The sequence below is a fragment of the Apium graveolens genome, unplaced genomic scaffold (genome assembly GCF_009905375.1).
Source record: "Apium graveolens cultivar Ventura unplaced genomic scaffold, ASM990537v1 ctg5814, whole genome shotgun sequence".
Lineage (NCBI taxonomy): Eukaryota > Viridiplantae > Streptophyta > Magnoliopsida > Apiales > Apiaceae > Apium > Apium graveolens.
Genome location: NW_027419113.1, coordinates 1,262 through 23,669, shown reverse-complemented (window position 1 = coordinate 23,669; position 22,408 = coordinate 1,262). Strand labels below are relative to the sequence as shown.

At 29.7% G+C, this 22,408-nt stretch overlaps 1 protein-coding gene across 1 annotated transcript; it reads right to left on the bottom strand.

The window, feature by feature from the left end:
- Positions 1 to 315: 315 nt before the first annotated feature.
- LOC141702863 (uncharacterized) lies at positions 316 to 3,960 on the bottom strand. Its single transcript, XM_074506473.1, has 4 exons — positions 1,409 to 3,960; positions 1,230 to 1,317; positions 951 to 1,110; positions 316 to 863 (listed from the first exon to the last, which is right to left on the bottom strand). Exons 1-4 carry the CDS (start codon positions 3,958 to 3,960, stop codon positions 316 to 318), a joined length of 3,348 nt encoding a protein of 1,115 aa, XP_074362574.1.
- Positions 3,961 to 22,408: the final 18,448 nt, after the last annotated feature.

Genomic DNA, 22,408 nt, shown 5'->3' with positions numbered 1-22,408 from the left:
TGTTATAAAAAAAATTTATATACAGGCTTAATATGACCGCGTCGAGTGAATTTTTCCCGTGTCATTTAATTTTGACCGAACCCGGTCATATAATTTGAGGCTTCAGTTTAACTTCCAGTAGCTACTGCCCAATTTTTTCTGTTTCCAAAATAATACAATTTAAACATTACAAAGTTCTAAATATGAATAAAAATCATGAAATATAGTAAATTTAATTAAAATAAGTAAATATCAAATTTACGGAATGTATTAAAATTCATGAAAAATGTCCTACTAATATCCGCATTGGTACAAATTAACTAGAAAACAATTGAACTATGTCAAATCATCGTTATCACTTCCATCATCAATGTTCATGTCTTCATTTTGATTTTCTTTATTTCTCGCATTTTGTTCTTCTTCATAGTCATCCACGAAATGATTATTTTCAAACATTGTCAAGTCAATAAAGAAATTTATCGGATCATCAACGACCACTCTTTCCACATATGAAGATGAAGCATTTGATTCTTCATTTTGAAAAGCATCATCATTGAATATATTTTCTTCTCTAGATGTCACGCTTTCATCGACTTGCCGGCTCTTTGTTGTTAGGATAGTATACCATGATGACTTTGGATTTGCAATATTTGGGGCATAATATACTTGATGAGCTTGGCTAGCCAACACAAACACATCTTCGGCATTTAGCTTCGATTTAACATCTACGGTTATCATCCGATTTCTATCAATTTTGACATGTCTTGTATGATCAAACCAATGACATTTGAAGACGACAATTTCATGCCCATTGCGATATCGAAGCTTTAGAACTTCTTGTAGTCTCCCGTAATTATTTCCATGACTTTCTTTGTAAGAAGTCCCTACAATTTAAAATGTGTCAAAATTGGATTTATACATAATGAAGACCAAATTCAACCTAAATTTTATGATTATATAAAATTTCTCACCAATTACAACTACACCGGAATTTGATGATGTGAGCTCATTAGAATTTGCACAAGCAAATTTATAACCATTGCACTTGCATGTTTTATAAGATTCAACTTTATAAATAGGACCTCTTATTAAATCTATAAATTTGTCCTTGAGCTCTCCATCATCTTGTACCTAAAATATTGTACATAACAAAAATTACACAAGTACATGAATAAACTTGTGTGTATATGTATATATATATATATTTGCACACATAAAAATATACACACATTTATATATTTAAAATTTACCCTTCTTTCGAACCAATCCAAAAAATTATCTTTTTGAAATTGATCTTTTTCGGCATCATTGTAGTGCGGGTATTGTTTTTGCACCAACCTATGAAATCCACTAAACATTAAATTAGATTAGTAAATTGAATAAGAAAGTTATCATGATTGTGTAAAGATGGTCAAAATAAATATCTTACCGCAAATATTTTCCAACCTCGGGTGAGTTGATAAGAACATAGTACGTTACAAGTCTATGTTCATCATCACTCAAGATTCTATCTCTATTCCGTAGACCGGGTAGCGTTGGATATGTGTAAACTTCCAACAAATTGGGATCATGAGATTGTCGGGGTGCCTCATTTCGACGAAGTCGATTATGCATGGTTGCAATTTTAGAATCAAAGTATAATGAGCAAAAGTGTACACCCTCCTCCTCAATATATCGTTCGGCTATTGAACCCTCGACTCGAGCTTTGTTTCTAACTTTCAACTTCAAAATGTGCAAATATCTTTCAACAAAATACATCCATCGAAAATTACACGGGCCACCCAATTTACACTCTGTAGCCAAATGTAGTGGCAAATGCTCCATCGGATCAAAAAAACTTGGAGTGTACATGACATCAAGTTTTGACATGATTCTCGCTATGTCCTTCTCCATTTTTTCCAAATCACCGTACTTTAGAGTTGAAGAACATAAATCTTGGAAGAAGTTAGATAACTCAATAAGAACATCCGCTACATGCCTAGGTAGTAAGTCACGACAAATCATAGGCAACAATTTTTGCATAAAAATATGACAATCATGCGACTTCATTCCGTGAATAGATTTTGTTTCAAAATTAACACACCTGGATATATTAGAGGCGTACCCATCAGGAAGCTGAAGTGTGTAAATCCATCTAAACAACTTAAGAAGTTGATCCCTGGAAAGCACATATGGGGCATTTGGCATTGTACCATCATCTTGAATCCACAATTCACGATGCACACCTAGTTCTTTACAATCTTCTCTTGCTTTTCTATTGTCTTTCGTTTTCTTAGTGTCACCAATCATTGTAAAAAATATGTTCTCAAAAACATTTTTTTCGGTATGCATGACATCAATGTTGTGACGAAGAGTGAGTGTCTCCCAATATGGAAGCTCAAAAAATGGAGAAAAGTGAGTCCAATTATGTGTCATACCATAGTCCCTCGGTTTTCTCCAAGATGTCTTTCCTGAAGGAGGAAACTGCGTATCCTCACAAAGACTCCTTACTAGTGATCCTGGATAACGATATGTAACTGAATGTGCTTCAGTTCTTCCAAACTTTGTAAACCTTCTCAACGGGTCATCCGGTTCTAAGAAATATCGAGCAGTTCCATAAAAACTAGGCTTACCACCATGCTTTAGTTGATTGGCTTTTACTTGTCCCATACAAATATGACATGCCAACTTCCCCTTTGTGGACCACCCACTAAGCATTCCAAGTGCAGGAAAGTCACTGATTGTCCACATTAATGCCGCCTTCATCATAAAATTTGTACAAGAAAACCTATCATAAGTTTCTGCTCCGGTGCGCCATAATATTTTCAATTCATCAATCAATGGTCGGAGGTAAACATGAAGATCTTTTGTTGGATCATTCGGCCCAGGAATCAGAAGAGGCATAAACATGTAGGGAGCTTTCGTGCACATAGATGGAGGAAGGTTGTAAACTACTACAACCACAGGCCAAACAGTATATTCCCTAGCGTGTGAATCACGGAAAGGGTCAAATCCATCACTAGAGAGGCCAAGTCTGACATTCCGAATCTCTTTTGAAAAGTTTGGAAATCTACGATCAAATTGTTTCCACTCATCTCCATCCGCCGGATGACATAATTGACCATCAACTTTGACCCTATTGTGGTGCCACCTCATATCTTCTGCAGTCTTCTTATTCATGAATAAACGCTGCAACCTTTGGGTAAGAGGAAAGTATCGCAAGATCTTTCGTGGGATTTTATTTTTCTTTGGATCCTTTTGCTCCTTGTATCGACTTGTAGTGCATATATCACAATGTGTCTTGTTTCTATTTTCTTTGTAAAACAACATGCAATCATTCTCGCAAGCATCAATTTTTTCATATTCCATATGCAATCCTCTTATCATCTTTCGCACGTCATAGTAGTTCCGAGGCAATTTATGATCAACGGGCAATACCGATCCAATAAGGTGAATCAACTCATCAAAGCCACTATTAGTACAATTATGCTTGTGTTTCCAATGAAGTAGCTTGTTAACAAATGACAATGTTGTGAAATTCGGATTGTTTGGATATATTGGCTCAGAAGCATTCTCCACCATCTCGTAAAATTCTTTTGCTTTTGTATTTGGTTCTTCCACAAAATTCTCAAAATGTCGATTTGCATCTGCAAAATCTCTTAGCATATCACGAGCATCATACATATCCTCATCATTATAATGAATATTATGAGAACTTGTATTGGTATCACCTCGAGGCATATCCCTTTCCCCATGCAAATCCCATCTAGTATACCATTCCATAATACCATTAAGGTATAAATCAACTTTCACCGCACTAGGATCCTTGAAGTACTTATTTACACAATCGTTACATGGACATCTTATTAGCCCTCCATCTCTAGGATCAAGATGATCACATGCAAATTTAATAAAATCATCCACACCATTTTTGTACTCTTCTGTTAAATACTTCAAATCGTTGTACCGATTATGACCAACCCAACTACGATCAGATGTCATCTACAAATTATACATACGTGATGTGAGTTAAATGCAAATTAACATAAATATAAATAGATCATAAATAATCAATTTATATTAAACAAATCGATAAATTGGCTACCATTATAATTTATATTAATACTCACCATAAAAGTTCAATTAACTATAATCATGGTTCACAGCTAATAATAACACTAATTTCATCAACAAATTAGGAATCCCCAAAAATACATACACATGTGTACAACCAAATAATAGCTCCATACTATGTTAAGAAAGTAAAATTAATTAAATGCAAAAGTTAAGGAATGAAACTTACTTGATGATTAATTAGATCTCATGAAAAATGAGGACAAAGGGTGGAGTTATGGTGTACAAAGGGTGGAGTTATGGTGGAAGAAGAAGGCAAAATGAGAGGAGAAAGTTTAGTAAAGAAAGGAAAGTTTAGAAAAGAAGCAGAAGGTATCAGATCTAAAACGGGTAAATTTGACCGAGGGCGGTCATAATTATAAATATGACCGACTGCGGTCATATTTATAAATACGACCAAAGCAACGGTAAGGCAGTCAAATTTAATAAATTATTAAAATTTGCCTAAAAAATAGTTAATAACAAAATTGACCGATGACAGTCAAACTTAGTTATGACCGACTTCAGTCAAATTTGGTTCCTGATAATTTCTCTTAGTTTTGGCGAGAATTTTGGCGCCATTTTTTTTATGGCCAAGCATAAATATGACCGACCTCGGTCATATTTGTTCCGCTCAATTTTGGCCGCCATGGCGGGAAATTTCCCTCCAATTTTTGGCAATGTTAAAAACTAAATATGACCGATTAAATGTGACCGATAATAAAATTGACTTTCATCGGTCATATTTAATTCTTGACCAGGTTTAGAATGCTGGTTGACATTAAATTTGACCGCCGGCAGTCAAATTTAAGTATGACCAATTATATATGTAAGTTGACCATAAATATGACCAGCGTCGGTCAAATTTAGCCGCAGTCATATTTATCCGGTCAAATTTACCCTTGTTTTCTTGTAGTGCAACTAGTAGTTTGACGGGTACTTCTGAGTACTGTTTAGTCGCATATTAATTTTATGATTTTTTCAAAATAACTTATGAATGATCCAACTATAAGTATGTGAAGTTATATATATATTAGTGATATAATAAAAATTTTAGAAATAAAATAAATTTATTTGGTTTGTTATTTTAACAGTCAACTAGTATTTTGACCAGTACTTCTTAATACTGTTTAGTCGCATATTAATGTTATGATTTTTTTAAAATAACTTATCAATGATCAAACTGCAAGTATGTTAATTTCTATATATATTAGTGTTATAATAAAAATTTTAGAAATAAAATAAATTTATTTGGTTTGTTATTTTAACAGTCAACTAGTATTTTGACCAGTACTTCTTAATATTGTTTAGTCCCAAATTAATGTTATGATTTTTTCAAAATAACTTATGAATGATCCAACCATAAGGATGTGAAGATCTATATATATTAATTATATGATAAATGTTTTAGAAAAAAATAAATTTATTTGGTTTGTTATTTTAATAGTCAACTAGTAGTTTGACGGGTACTTAGTACTGTTTAGTCGCATATTAATGTTATGATTTTTTCAAAATAACTTATGAATGATCCAACTATAAGTATGTGAAGTTCTACATATATTAGTGATATGATAAAAATTTTAGAAATAAAATAAATTTATTTGGTTTGTTATTTTAACCGTCAACTAGTATTTTGACCAGTACTTCTTAATACTGTTTAGTCGCATATTAATGTTATGATTTTTTCAAAATAACTTATGAATGATCCAACTATAAGTATATGAAGTTATATATATATTAGTGATATAATAAAAAATTTAGAAATAAAATAAATTTATTTGGTTTGTTATTTTAACAGTCAACTAGTAGTTTGATCAGTACTTCTTAATACTGTTTAGTCCTATATAAATGTTATGATTTTTTCAAAATAACTTTTGAATAATCCAACCATAAGGATGTGAAGATCTATATATATTAGTGATATGATAAATTTTTTTAAAAAAAATAAATTTATTTGGTTTGTTATTTTAACAGTCAACTAGTAGTTTGACGGGTACTTCATAATACTGTTTAGTCGCATATTAATGTTATGATTTTTTCAAAATAACTTATGAATGATCCAACTATGAGTATGTGAAGTTCTATATATATTAGTGATATAATAAAAAATTTAGAAATAAAATAAATTTATTTGGTTTGTTATTTTAACAGTCAACTAGTATTTTGACCAGTACTTCTTAATATTGTTTAGTCCCAAATTAATGTTATGATTTTTTCAAAATAACTTATGAATGATCCAACCATAAGGATGTGAAGATCTATATATATTAATGATATGATAAATGTTTTAGAAAAAAATAAATTTATATGGTTTGTTATTTTAATTGTCAACTAGTAGTTTGATGGGTACTTAGTACTGTTTGAAATTACACCTAGAGGGGGGGGGGGTGAATAGGTGATACTGGCTAACTAGGATTACTTTTAAATTTTACCCGATAATAGCTTACTGAGATTTTATCAACTAAGCTATAATCTGACAATGATAGTAAGCTGAGATGACTAAATGCAATGCAAAAAATAATGTGCAGGAAAGTAAATAGAACACACAAGAATTTTAGCCAGGTTCGACCCCTAAGCCCCTATGGTCTACGTCCTTGTCCCTTACCAACTTGGTAAGAGAATATATTATTGATCAATGAAGGTTACAACTACAAGATACAACAATATATCTCCCTTTATCCCAGCTGCTGATAATGGCTTGCTGAAACCCTATTTAAGAACCTGCTCTCTAAGTACTATACTACCCCGTAGTACAAACTCCTCTAGCAAGTACCACTAAACCCTTATTTCCCTAGCCAACTTATCCAGCAACTAATCAATACAATTTGAACAATACAAATCAATGATAAAGTTTACGACTCAAACTATAAACTCTCTCTAAGATAAAACATGTGTATATATTTAGAGCTCGATAGTATTTTGAAATCAATAAAGATCGGGAGTTGTATATGTTCTTGCTTGCAAATTCGTCCCCTTATAAAAACTGCAAGAAACCATATATATAAATAACCACACATTAACATTTGAAACATTCTCAACAACTTACAACGGCTAGAATCCAATTCTACCGTTTAAGATCGTTAGGATGGTTTCCAACGTTCATGTGTATGTTAGATAGAAGAGAAACAAAGATGTTCAACGTACAGAAAATATCTCTTCTATTTTGTAGAGTATAAAATGTTTTAATCAGTAGATAGAAGATAGAGTTTGAAAGAAAAACAAACTCCTATTCTTTAGGAAATCAATTTGAATGATTAAAAATGATTTATAATTGAGCTCTATATATATAATGCATGTTTATTATATTAGAGAAGTCCTTACAACTGATATATATGAAGATCCTATAAAATCTCCATGAAATTCGACTTCCTTGTTGAATCTGGACTGTGCATCTTGGCTTGCTGTTATTCTGACAATCGTGATCATAGCTTGCTGAAATAGATTACTGTCTTATGATAGCTTGCTGTCATGATACTTAAACAACACTGATATCAAGATGTTATCTCCTGCAAACATTCTCAAATACCAACATGATGGCTTGCTGTGTTGTGATCATCAAAACTAAGGAGTTACAATCTCCCCCTTTTTGATGATTACACACATTTAGGAGAATTATAAAAACTCCCCCTAAATATATGCAAATCTCAAAACTGTATAACCTGTTACTGCAATTAAAATATAAATGACACACATGCATATCCAAAATAACCAACATAGCAGCATTATATCATTACATCAATTCTTAAAAACTAAAAGATAATTATGTCTTAAATAACAGCCAACATAAACCAAGTAGCATCATAAACCAAGTAGCAAACCACAGATTAGACATAAGCCAACAGATAGTCTTAATAATCAGGCATAAACATAAACATAAGTCTCCTAAATTTCTCCCCCTTAAAGCATCAAAAAGATTCAGGTTGAGGGCTGATCAGAATTATAAGATAAAGCATCAAAACACACAAACAAGTAACAACAATAAACAGATAATGACATATCATAATTAAAAAATTAAATTAAACACAAAATTGCCATTTTAATAACCCATCATAGTAAGCTAACATTAACAGTGATAGTAAGCCAACATTACCAAATTTCCAATGATAGCTTGCGATTATATACTGCACATGCCAAGTTCCCTTCGAATGGTAGAAAATCTTGCTTCGCCAAGGGGTTTTGTAAAGATTTCTGCCAATTGATATTCAGTAGGTACAAAAACTAATTCAATCTTACCTTTGGCAGCATTATCTCTCAAGAAATGATGACGAACATCAATATGCTTTGTTCTTGAGTGATTAACTGGATTCTTTGATATGTTGATGGTGCTAGTGCTTTCACAATAGATTGGAACTTTGCCACACTTGATTCCAAAATCTCACAGAGTCTGAATCATCCACAAAATTTGAGAGCAACAGCTACCAGCTGCCAAATACTCACCTTCTGCTGTGGATAATGCAACTGAAGTTTGTTTCTTACTTTGCCAAGATACGAGACTTTGTCCTAAATATGTACAAACACCACTTGTACTCTTTCTTTCAGTTTAACAACCTGCATAGTCAGCATCACTATACCCCATAAGATCAAATGTGCTTGTAATAGGATAAAATAACCCAAGATTAATAGTCCCACTTAAATATCGAAATATTCTTTTAATTGTATTTAAGTGTGATTCCTTAGGTTTAGCTTGAAAACGAGCACAAACACATACACTATACATAATATCTGGCCGAGAAGCAGTAAGATATAAAAGACTACCAATCATACCTCTATACTTCTTGATATCAACATCTTTACCTTTTTCATCCGATGTCAGCTTGCTATTTTGATTCATTGGAGTAGATTTCGGCTTGACATTGTCAAAACCAAATCTGGTCAGCAAATTCTTGACATATTTTGATTGATGCACATAAATTCCATCTTTAGATTGTTTAATTTGGAGCCCCAAGAAATAATTGAGCTCACCCATCATGCTCATGTCAAATTCACTGCTCATACACTTAGAAAACCACTCACACATAGAATCATTAGTGGATCCAAAGATTATATCATCTACATATATCCGGACAATCAAAATATCATTACCATTTTGCTTAGTAAATAAAGTAGGATCAATTTTACCTCGAATGAAGCCATTTTTGATCAAAAACTTACTAAGCCTCTTGTACCAAGCCCTTGGTGCTTGCTTTAAGCCATATAATGCCTTCTTGAGCTTGTAGACATAGTCCGGATGTTGTTCATGTTCAAAACCAGGGGGTTGCTTAACATAAACTTCCTCTTCCAGAAATCCATTAAGAAAAGCACTTTTGACGTCCATTTGATGTAGCTTGATCTTCTTGTAGCATGCATAAGCAAGAAGCATCCTAATTGATTCCAATCTAGCTACTGGAGCATAAGTTTGATCAAAGTCAATGCCTTCTTGTTGGTTGTACCCTTGTGCTACGAGCCTTGCTTTATTTCGAGTAACAGTACCAAATTCATCCACTTTATTCTTGAAAATCCATTTTGTACCAATGATTGAAGCATCCTTTGGTGGCTTGATCAGTTCCCAAACATCACATCGTTCGAATTGATTGAGTTCTTCTTGCATAGCCGTGATGCAATTTTCATCTTCAAGTGCTTCTTTGACATTCTTGGGTTCCTCTTGAGCTAAAAATGCAGCATAAGCACAAAAGTTTGCAGTGCCTTTTCTTGTCTTGAGACCATCAGAAATATCACCAATAACCTGTTCTGGAGGGTGATTCTTCACTGTCCGTGTAGCTTTTGGCAATGAATGCTTTGCAATATCTTCATGTGAAGTCTTCCTTATCTTAGATGGAGGAGCTAAGTCTTCACCATCATAGATTGGCATTTTATCCTTTGCTCTATTTCCTCTAGGACCATCAACAGTCATCTTTGCCATCTTTACAATTGCATCATCAACTGGAGTAGAAGGTTCTGCTTGCTGATTTCCTGAGGCAATTTCAATTTCAGCTTGCTGTTTTCCAGAATCAGTCTCTGTTTCAGCTTGCTGTTTTGGAGTAGCCTTCTCTGTTTCAGCTTGCTGTTGTCCAGCTTCACCTGTATCATCTTCCTCGTCTCTTGGAAGATCATTGTTAGGTTCTTGAAAAGTAACATCTATAGATTCCTCAACAATATGCTTAGACAAATTATAAACTCTATATGTTTTACTATTCATAGAATAACCAAGAAAAATAGCTTTATAAGATTTAGCATCAAATTTACCATCATTACCAATTGTCTTGAGTACAAAACACTTTGAGCCAAAGATTCTGAAGTAACTGATGTTGGGCCTCTTTTTCTTGAGCAATTCATATGGAGTCTTGTCCAAAATAGGTCTTATCAATACTCTATTCACAACATAGCATGATGTGTTGACTGCTTCTGCCCAAAAACTTCTAGGTAACTTGCTTTCTTACAACAAAGTCCTTGCTGTCTCTTGCAGTGACCTATTCTTGCGTTCCACCACACCATTTTGTTGTGGAGTCCTTGGAGCCGAGAATTCATGTGATATTCCTCTTTCTTCATAATAAGTAACAAAGTCTTTTTGGAATTCACCACCTCGATCACTCCTTATTCCTACAAGCATTTTCTTTGCTTTGTGAGTACTTCTAATTTGCTTGCCTAATTGGCATGCCGAACACACCTCAGTCTTGACATACTTGATTTTGGGTAAACCTCTGACTAGCTTCTTCTTTGAAAGCTTGTTAAGTAAGTCCATGTGAGCATGACCCAATCTTCTATGCCAAACATAAGGATCAGTGTCTATTGCAGCAAGACAGCAAGCTATTTTCCGCAACTCAAAGTCCAAAATATATATATTTCCTTCCCTTCTAGCAACTAGGGGGACTTTGTTAGTACCAATAGTAATAATACACTTATCAATACCAAAGTTAACAGTATGACCATCATCATATAACTGACTTATGCTAAGCAGATTATATTTAAGGCCTTTAACATATTGAACTTTATCAATTGAAATGTGTTTATTACCTATTTTACCTTTTCCAAGAATTTGAAGAGTTTTGCTATCACCAATAGTCACTCTTCCACCCTTTTTCATCTGAAGACTCAAGAATTTTGCTTTGTCTCCACTCATATGTCTAGTACATCCGCTATCTAAAATCCATTGAGTTGATTTGACTCGAGCGGCAAGACACATCTACAAAACAAATAAAACAACTCAACCTTTTGGTACCCAAAGTTTGTTGGGTCCGACATGGTTAGCAGATAAAACATATAAAACATGTAAATCAGATTTCTTTATCCATTTTTGGATAAATCTAGGTGATTTAACTCTGCCAGCCTGATGATGGCAAGCTGTCTTTGTTCTGCCATTCTGATCATAGTAAGCTGTTTTCTGTTTGTTTCCTCCATGGTATGATTTTTGTCCATTCTGAGCTTTGCAATATTTTTCAAGATGCCCTTTCTTTCCACATCTATTGCATATCTTCCAAGGCATAGCATAATCATAGGGTATGCCATGTTTTCCTTCATATCTTAGAGCTTTGTCCTTCTTGTTTGCATTCATTCTAATTCCTTCTCTGACCAATGGAATATTTGTGTTGTTCATCATAGATTTGAGACTTTCTTCTCCTTGAACAAACGATCCCATGCCCTTTTTCAGATCCTCAACTTCCTTTGTGAGCAGATCAATCTTTTCAGCTTGCTGACTTATGATTTCAGCTTGCTGAGATGGTTCTTCTGCTTGATTTGAAGGTGTTGCATCTATTGATTCTCTGATTTTGAACAGCTCTAAACATTCATCCCTTGCTTCAATCTCCTTCTTTAACTCTGTGATCTCCATTAACTGAGTCTTGTTTCTTTTGAGGAGAATTTTGTTGAAGTTTTCCACATGACTAACTTTAGCTTGAAGATCCTTGATTTCAGCCTCTTTGTCAGCTTGTGTAGGTACCTTCTTGTCAATCCAAGTATCTACTTTGCTCATCAAATCTTGAACCATAGTCTTGAGATAATTATTCTTCTCTTTTAGCTTGCTATTTTCAGCTTTAAGAGAATAATATTCACCCATAGATACATTCTTACATTCCTGCATGGTTAGTGGTTCCAAAACAATATTTTCAGAAGATAAATTATATTTACAAGAGTTTACCTCACTCTGATCTTCTTCTGAATCACTTTCTAGGTATCCACTTTCTGAATTTCCTCGAACAGAATCATCATCAAGTCCAACTAGGGCAAGATTGACCATGTCTCCACTTGAATCATCACTGGAAACCGAGTCATCATCACTCCAAGTCATTAGAGCTTTAGCTTTCTTCTTATCCTTGAAGACAGTTTGCTGTTTTGACTTCAATTTATAGCAGTCCCGCTTATAATGGCCTGGCTTTCCACATTCAAAGCATGTCTGATCTTTAGAATCCTTGTTGGGCTTCTTGTTGTTAGAAAATCTGCCTTTATCTCTTTTCAGCTTGTTCTTCTTCTCGATCATCTTTCTGATCTTCCTGGATATTAAAGTTAGTTCTTCGTCTGACTCATCTTCAGATTCCAGTAAGCTATCATTAGTGTGAAGAGCTAATTGCTTCATTTGAGCAACTGGAGCTTGCATAGAACTTGATTGGCTTTCCTTGATTTTGCTTTCAAATTGTTCCAATTCTGCAAAAACAGCCAATTGATCCATAGTATCTATAGTTGGAGAGGATTCTAGAGCTGTTACCTTTGGTTCATAGATAAATGGCACAGCACTAAGTATCTTCATGTTGATTTCCTCTTGTGGGATATGTTTGCCAAGCTGCTTTAAGGCATTCAGATTTGTCTGGAATCTAGCTTGACTTTCTCGAATAGTTTCTCCATCTTGAAGCTTGAAATTTCCAAACTCATTCATTAGTTTACTCAATTTCACCTTTCTTAAACTCTTGGATCCTTCGTGATACAATTCCAGAGTATCCCATATCTCTTTAGCTGATTTGCATGAAGAGACTTTATCACATTCACTAGGACATAACCCATTCATGAGAGAATTCCTATCCTTTCCATTGAAGCTGTATTTGATTAGTTCAGCCTCTGTGAGATCATCAACGTCTTTCACTTTGCCTTCTTTGTCCTTGAACTCAAAAGGACCCTTCTGAACAACTCTCAAAGCTAGTGGCTCCCTAGATAGATACACTTCCATGCGACCTTTCCACCAGTTATAGTTTTCTGTACCAAGCAAGAGAGGTGCTCGATAATCTGAGGTTCCTTCGGGATATTTGTCAGCCATTTTGATCGAATACTATTCCTGTTACAGAAAGATTAGTATACCAAAGCTCTGATACCAACTGAAATTATACCTAGAGGGGGGGGGGGGGTGAATAGGTGATAATGGCTAACTAGGATTACTTTTAAATTTTACCCGATAATAGCTTACTGAGATTTTATCAACTAAGCTATAATCTGACAATGATAGTAAGCTGAGATGACTAAATGCAATGCAGAAAATAATGTGCAGGAAAGTAAATAGAACACACAAGAATTTTAGCCAGGTTCGACCCCTAAGCCCCTATGGTCTACGTCCTGGTCCCTTACCAACTTGGTAAGAGAATATATTATTGATCAATGAAGGTTACAACTACAAGATACAACAATATATCTCCCTTTATCCCAGCTGCTGATAATGGCTTGCTGAAACCCTGTTTAAGAACCTGCTCTCTAAGTACTATACTACCCCGTAGTACAAACTCCTCTAGCAAGTACCACTAAACCCTTGTTTCCCTAGCCAACTTATCCAGCAACTAATCAATACAATTTGAACAATACAAATCAATGATAAAGTTTACGACTCAAACTATAAACTCTCTCTAAGATAAAACATGTGTATATATTTAGAGCTCGATAGTATTTTGAAATCAATAAAGATCAGGAGTTGTATATGTTCTTGCTTGCAAATTCGTCCCCTTATAAAAACTGCAAGAAACCATATATATAAATAACCACACATTAACATTTGAAACATTCTCAACAACTTACAACGGCTAGAATCCAATTCTACCGTTTAAGATCGTTAGGATGGTTTCCAACGTTCATGTGTACGTTAGATAGAAGAGAAAGAAAGATGTTCAACGTACAGAAAATATCTCTTCTATTTTGTAGAGTATAAAATGTTTTAATCAGTAGATAGAAGATAGAGTTTGAAAGAAAAACAAACTCCTATTCTTTAGGAAATCAATTTGAATGATTAAAAACGATTTATAATTGAGCTCTATATATATAATGCACGTTTATTATATTAGAGAAGTCCTTACAACTGATATATATAAAGATCCTATAAAATCTCCATGAAATTCGACTTCCTTGTTGAATCTGGACTGTGCATCTTGGCTTGCTGTTATTCTGACAATCATGATCATAGCTTGCTGAAATAGATTACTGTCTTATGATAGCTTGTTGTCATGATACTTAAACAGCACTGATATCAAGATGTTATCTCCTGCAAACATTCTCAAATACCAACATGATGGCTTGCTGTGTTGTGATCATCAAAACTGAGGAGTTACACTGTTTAGTCGCATATTAATGTTATGATTTTTTCAAAATAACTTATGAATTATCCAACTATAAGTATGTGAAGTTCTACATATATTAGTGATATAATAAAAAATTTAGAAATAAAATAAATTTATTTGGTTTGTTATTTTAACAGTCAACTAGTATTTTGACCAGTACTTCTTAATACTGTTTAGTCGCATATTAATGTTATGATTTTTTCAAAAAAACTTATGAATGATCCAACTATAAGTATGTGAAGTTATATATATATTAGTGATATAATAAAAATTTTAGAAATAAAATAAATTTATTTGGTTTGTTATTTTAACTAGTAGTTTGATGGGTACTTCTTAGTACTGTTTAGTCGCATATTAATGTTATGATTTTTTTCAAAATAACTTATGAATGTTCCAACTATAAGTATGTGAAGTTCTATATATATTATTGATATAATAAAAAATTTATATATAAAATAAATTTATTTGGTTTGTTATTTTAACAGTCAACTAGTATTTTGACCAGTACTTCTTAATACTGTTTAGTCGCATATTAATGTTATGATTTTTTCAAAATAACTTATGAATGATCCAACTATGATTATGTGAAGTTCTATATATATTAGTGATATAATAAAAATTTTAGAAATAAAATAAATTTATTTGGTTTGTTATTTTAACAGTCAACTAGTATTTTGACCAGTACTTCTTAATACTGTTTAGTCCCATATTAATGTTATGATTTTTTCAAAATAACTTATTAATGATCGAACCATAAGGATGTCAAGATCTATATATATTAGTGATATAATAAATGTTTTAGAAAAAAATAAATTTATTTGGTTATTTATTTTAACAGTCAACTAGTAGTTTGACGGGTACTTCTTAGTACTGTTTAGTCGCATATTAATGTTATGATTTTTTTCAAAATAACTTATGAATGATCCAACTATAAGTATGTGAAGTTCTATATATATTAGTGATATAATAAAAAATTTATATATAAAATAAATTTATTTGGTGCGTTATTTTAACAGTTAGTCGCATATTAATTTTATAATTTTTTCAAAATAACTTATGAATGATCCAACTATAAGTATGTGAAGTTATATATATATTAGTGATATAATAAAAATTTTAGAAATAAAATAAATTTATTTGGTTTGTTATTTTAACTAGTAGTTTGATGGGTACTTCTTAGTACTGTTTAGTCGCATATTAATGTTATGATTTTTTTCAAAATAACTTATGAATGTTCCAACTATAAGTATGTGAAGTTCTATATATATTATTGATATAATAAAAAATTTATATATAAAATAAATTTATTTGGTTTGTTATTTTAACAGTCAACTAGTATTTTGACCAGTACTTCTTAATACTGTTTAGTCGCATATTAATGTTATGATTTTTTCAAAATAACTTATGAATGATCCAACTATGAGTATGTGAAGTTATATATATATTAGTGATATAATAAAAATTTTAGAAATAAAATAAATTTATTTGGTTTGTTATTTTAACAGTCAACTAGTATTTTGACCAGTACTTATTAATACTGTTTAGTCCCATATTAATGTTATGATATTTTCAAAATAACTTATTAATGATCGAACCATAAGGATGTCAAGATCTATATATATTAGTGATATGATAAATGTTTTAGAAAAAAATAAATTTATTTGGTTTTTTATTTTAACAGTCAACTAGTAGTTTGACGGGTACTTCTTGGTACTGTTTAGTCGCATATTAATGTTATGATTTTTTTCAAAATAACTTATGAATGATCCAACTATAAGTATGTGAATTTCTATATATATTAGTGATATAATAAAAAATTTATATATAAAATAAATTTATTTGGTTTGTTATTTTAACAGTCAACTAGTATTTTGACCAGTACTTCTTAATACTGTTTAGTCGCATATTAATTTTATGATTTTTTCAAAATAACTTATGAATGATCCAACTATAAGTATGTGAAGTTATATATATATTAGTGATATAATAAAAATTTTAGAAATAAAATAAATTTATTTGGTTTGTTATTTTAACAGTCAACTAGTATTTTGACCAGTACTTCTTAATACTTTTTAGTCGCATATTAATGTTATGATTTTTTCAAAATAACTTATCAATGATCCAACTGCAAGTATGTGAAGTTCTATATATATTAGTGTTATAATAAAAAATTTAGAAATAAAATGAATTTATTTGGTTTGTTATTTTAACAGTCAACTAGTATTTTGACCAGTACTTCTTAATATTGTTTAGTCCCAAATTAATGTTATGATTTTTTCAAAATAACTTATGAATGATCCAACAATAAGGATGTGAAGATCTATATATATTAATTATATAATAAATGTTTTAGAAAAAAATAAATTTATTTGGTTTGTTATTTTAATATTCAACTAGTAGTTTGACGGTACTTAGTACTGTTTAGTCGCATATTAATGTTATGATTTTTTCAAAATAACTTATGAATGATCCAACTATAAGTATGTGAAGTTCTACATATATTAGTGATATAATAAAATTTTTAGAAATAAAATAAATTTATTTGGTTTGTTATTTTAACAGTCAACTAGTATTTTGACCAGTACTTCTTAATATTGTTTAGTCGCATATTAATGTTATGATTTTTTCAAAATAACTTATGAATGATCCAACTATAAGTATGTGAAGTTATATATATATTAGTGATATAATAAAAAATTTAGAAATAAAATAAATTTATTTGGTTTGTTATTTTAACAGTCAACTAGTATTTTGATCCGTACTTCTTAATATTGTTTAGTCCTATATTAATGTTATGATTTTTTCAAAATAACTTATGAATAATCCAACCATAAGGATGTGAAGATCTATATATATTAGTGATATGATAAATGTTTTAGAAAAAAATAAATTTATTTGGTTTGTTATTTTAACAGTCAACTAGTAGTTTGACGGGTACTTCATAGTACTGTTTAGTCGCATATTAATGTTATGATTTTTTCAAAATAACTTATGAATGATCCAACTATGAGTATGTGAAGTTCTATATATATTAGTGATATAATAAAAAATTTAGAAATAAAATAAATTTATTTGGTTTGTTATTTTAACAGTCAACTAGTATTTTGACCAGTACTTCTTAATATTGTTTAGTCCCAAATTAATGTTATGATTTTTTCAAAATAACTTATGAATGATCCAACCATAAGGATGTGAAGATCTATATATATTAATGATATGATAAATGTTTTAGAAAAAAATAAATTTATATGGGTTGTTATTTTAATAGTCAACTAGTAGTTTGACGGGTACTTAGTACTGTTTAGTCGCATATTAATGTTATGATTTTTTCAAAATAACTTATGAATTATCCAACTATAAGTATGTGAAGTTCTACATATATTAGTGATATAATAAAAATTTTAGAAATAAAATAAATTTATTTGGTTTGTTATTTTAACAGTCAACTAGTATTTTGACCAGTACTTGTTAATACTGTTTAGTCGCATATTAATGTTATGATTTTTTCAAAATAACTTATGAATGATCCAACTATAAGTATGTGAAGTTATATATATATTAGTGATATAATAAAAATTTTAGAAATAAAATAAATTTATATGGTTTGTTATTTTAACTAGTAGTTTGATGGGTACTTCTTAGTACTGTTTAGTCGCATATTAATGTTATGATTTTTTTCAAAATAACTTATGAATATTCCAACTATAAGTATGTGAAGTTCTATATATATTATTGATATAATAAAAAATTTATATATAAAATAAATTTATTTGGTTTGTTATTTTAACAGTCAACAAGTATTTTGACTAGTACTTCTTAATACTGTTTAGTCGCATATTAATGTTATGATTTTTTCAAAATAACTTATGAATGATCCAACTATGAGTATGTGAAGTTCTATATATATTAGTGATATAATAAAAATTTTAGAAATAAAATAAATTTATTTGGTTTGTTATTTTAACAGTCAACTAGTATTTTGACCAGTACTTCTTAATACTGTTTAGTCCCATATTAATGTTATGATTTTTTCAAAATAACTTATTAATGATCGAACCATAAGGATGTCAAGATCTATATATATTAGTGATATGATAAATGTTTTAGAAAAAAATAAATTTATTTGGTTTTTTATTTTAACAGTCAATTAGTAGTTTGACGGGTACTTCTTAGTACTGTTTAGTCGCATATTAATGTTATGATTTTTTTCAAAATAACTTATGAATGATCCAACTATAAGTATGTGAAGTTCTATATATATTAGTGATATAATAAAAAATTTATATATAAAATAAATTTATTTGGTTTGTTATTTTAACAGTCAACTAGTATTTTGACCAGTACTTCTTAATACTGTTTAGTCGCATATTAATGTTATGATTTTTTCAAAATAACTTATGAATGATCCAACTATGAGTATGTGAAGTTCTATATATATTAGTGATATAATAAAAATTTTAGAAATAAAAGTAAATTTATTTGGTTTGTTATTTTAACAGTCAACTAGTATTTTGACCAGTACTTCTTAATACTGTTTAGTCCCATATTAATGTTATGATTTTTTCAAAATAACTTATTAATGATCCAACCATAAGGATGTCAAGATCTATATATATTAGTGATATGATAAATGTTTTAGAAAAAAATAAATTTATTTGGTTTTTTATTTTAACAGTCAACTAGTAGTTTGACGGGTACTTCTTAGTACTGTTTAGTCGCATATTAGTTTTATGATTTTTTCAAAATAACTTATGAATGATCCAACTGTAAGTATGTGAAGTTATATATATATTAGTGATATAATAAAAATTTTAGAAATAAAATAAATTTATTTGGTTTTTTATTTTAACAGTCAACTAATATTTTGACCACTACTTCTTAATAATGTTTAGTCGCATATTAATGTTATGATTTTTTCAAAATAACTTATGAATGATCCAACTACAAATATGTGAAGTTCTATATATATTAGTGATATAATAAAGTTTTAGAAATAAAATTAATTAATTTTTTTGTTATTTTAACAGTCAACTAGTATTTTGACCAGTACTTCTTAATACTGTTTAGTCCCATATTAATGTTATGATTTTTTCAAAATAACTTATGAATGATCCAACCATAAGGATGTGAAGATCAATATATATTAGTGATATGATAAAATTTTTAGAAAAAAATAAATTTATTTGGTTTGTTATTTTAACAGTTAACTAGTAGTTTGACGGGTATTTCTTAGTACTATTTAGTCAGCATATTAATGTTATGATTTTTTCAAAATAACTTATGAATGATCCAACTATAAGTATGTGAAGTTCTATATATATTAGTGATATAATAAAAAAATTAGAAATAAAATAAATTTATTTCGTTTGTTATTTTAACAGTCAACTAGTAGTTTGACGGGTACTTCCTAGTACTGTTTAGTCGCATATTAATGTTATGATTTTTTCAAAATAACTTATGAATGATCCAACTATGATTATGTGAAGTTCTGTATATATTAGTGATATAATAAAAATTTAGAAATAAAATAATTTATTTGGTTTGTTATTTTAACAGTCAACTAGTATTTTGACGAGTACTTCTTAATACTGTTTAGTCCCATATTAATGTTATGATTTTTTCAAAATAACTTATTAATGATCCAACCATAAGGATGTCAAGATCTATATATATTAGTGATATGATAAATGTTTTAGAAAAAAATAAATTTATTTGGTTTGTTATTTTAACAGTCAACTAGTAGTTTGACGGGTACTTCTAGTACTGTTTAGTCGCATATTAATTTTATGATTTTTTCAAAATAACTTATGAATGATCCAACTATAAGTATGTGAAGTTATATATATATTAGTGATATAATAAAAATTTTAGGAATAAAATAAATTTATTTGGTTTGTTATTTTAACAGTCAACTAGTATTTTGACCAGTACTTCTTAATACTGTTTAGTCGCATATTAATGTTATGATTTTTTCAAAATAACTTATCAATGATCCAACTGCAAGTATGTGAAGTTCTATATATATTAGTGTTATAATAAAAAATTTAGAACTTATGAATGATCCAACCATAAGGATGTGAAGATCTATATATATTAATGATATGATAAATGTTTTAGAAAAAATTAAATTTATTTGGTTTGTTATTTTAATAGTCAACTAGTAGTTTGACGGGTACTTAGTACTGTTTAGTCCCATATTAATGTTATGATTTTTTCAAAATAACTTATGAATTATCCAACCATAAGGATGTGAAGATCAATATATATTAGTGATATGATAAAATTTTTAGAAAAAAATAAATTTATTTGGTTTGTTATTTTAACAGTTAACTAGTAGTTTGACGGGTATTTCTTAGTACTATTTAGTCGCATATTAATGTTATGATTTTTTCAAAATAACTTATGAATGATCCAACTATAAGTATGTGAAGTTCTATATCCATTAGTGATATAATAAAAAAATTAGAAATAAAATAAATTTATTTCGTTTGTTATTTTAACAGTCAACTAGTAGTTTGACGGGTACTTCCTAGTACTGTTTAGTCGCATATTAATGTTATGATTTTTTCAAAATAACTTATGAATGATCCAACTATGATTATGTGAAGTTCTGTATATATTAGTGATATAATAAAAAATTTAGAAATAAAATAATTTATTTGGTTTGTTATTTTAACAGTCAACTAGTATTTTGACTAGTACTTCTTAATACTGTTTAGTCCCATATTAATGTTATGATTTTTTCAAAATAACTTATTAATGATCCAACCATAAGGATGTCAAGATCTATATATATTAGTGATATGATAAATGTTTTAGAAAAAAATAAATTTATTTGGTTTGTTATTTTAACAGTCAACTAGTAGTTTGACGGGTACTTCTTAGTACTGTTTAGTCGCATATTAATTTTATGATTTTTTCAAAATAACTTATGAATGATCCAACTATAAGTATGTGAAGTTATATATATATTAGTGATATAATAAAAATTTTAGGAATAAAATAAATTTATTTGGTTTGTTATTTTAACAGTCAACTAGTATTTTGACCAGTACTTCTTAATACTGTTTAGTCGCATATTAATGTTATGATTTTTTCAAAATAACTTATCAATGATCCAACTGCAAGTATGTGAAGTTCTATATATATTAGTGTTATAATAAAAAATTTAGAACTTATGAATGATCCAACCATAAGGATGTGAAGATCTATATATATTAATGATATGATAAATGTTTTAGAAAAAATTAAATTTATTTGGTTTGTTATTTTAATAGTCAACTAGTAGTTTGACGGGTACTTAGTACTGTTTAGTCGCATATTAATGTTATGATTTTTTCAAAATAACTTATGAATAATCCAACTATAAGTATGTGAAGTTCTACATATATTAGTGATATAATAAAAAATTTAGAAATAAAATAAATTTATTTGTTTGTTATTTTAACAGTCAACTAGTATTTTGACCAGTACTTCTTAATACTGTTTAGTCGCATATTAATGTTATGATTTTTTCAAAATAACTTAAGAATGATCCAACTATAAGTATATGAACTTATATATATATTAGTGATATAATAAAAAATTTAGAAATAAAATAAATTTATTTGGTTTGTTATTTTAACAGTCAACTAGTATTTTGACTAGTACTTCTTAATACTGTTTAGTCCCATATTAATGTTATGATTTTTTCAAAATAACTTATTAATGATCCAACCATAAGGATGTCAAGATCTATATATATTAGTGATATGATAAATGTTTTAGAAAAAAATAAATTTGTTTGGTTTGTTATTTTAACAGTCAACTAGTAGTTTGACGGGTACTTCTTAGTACTG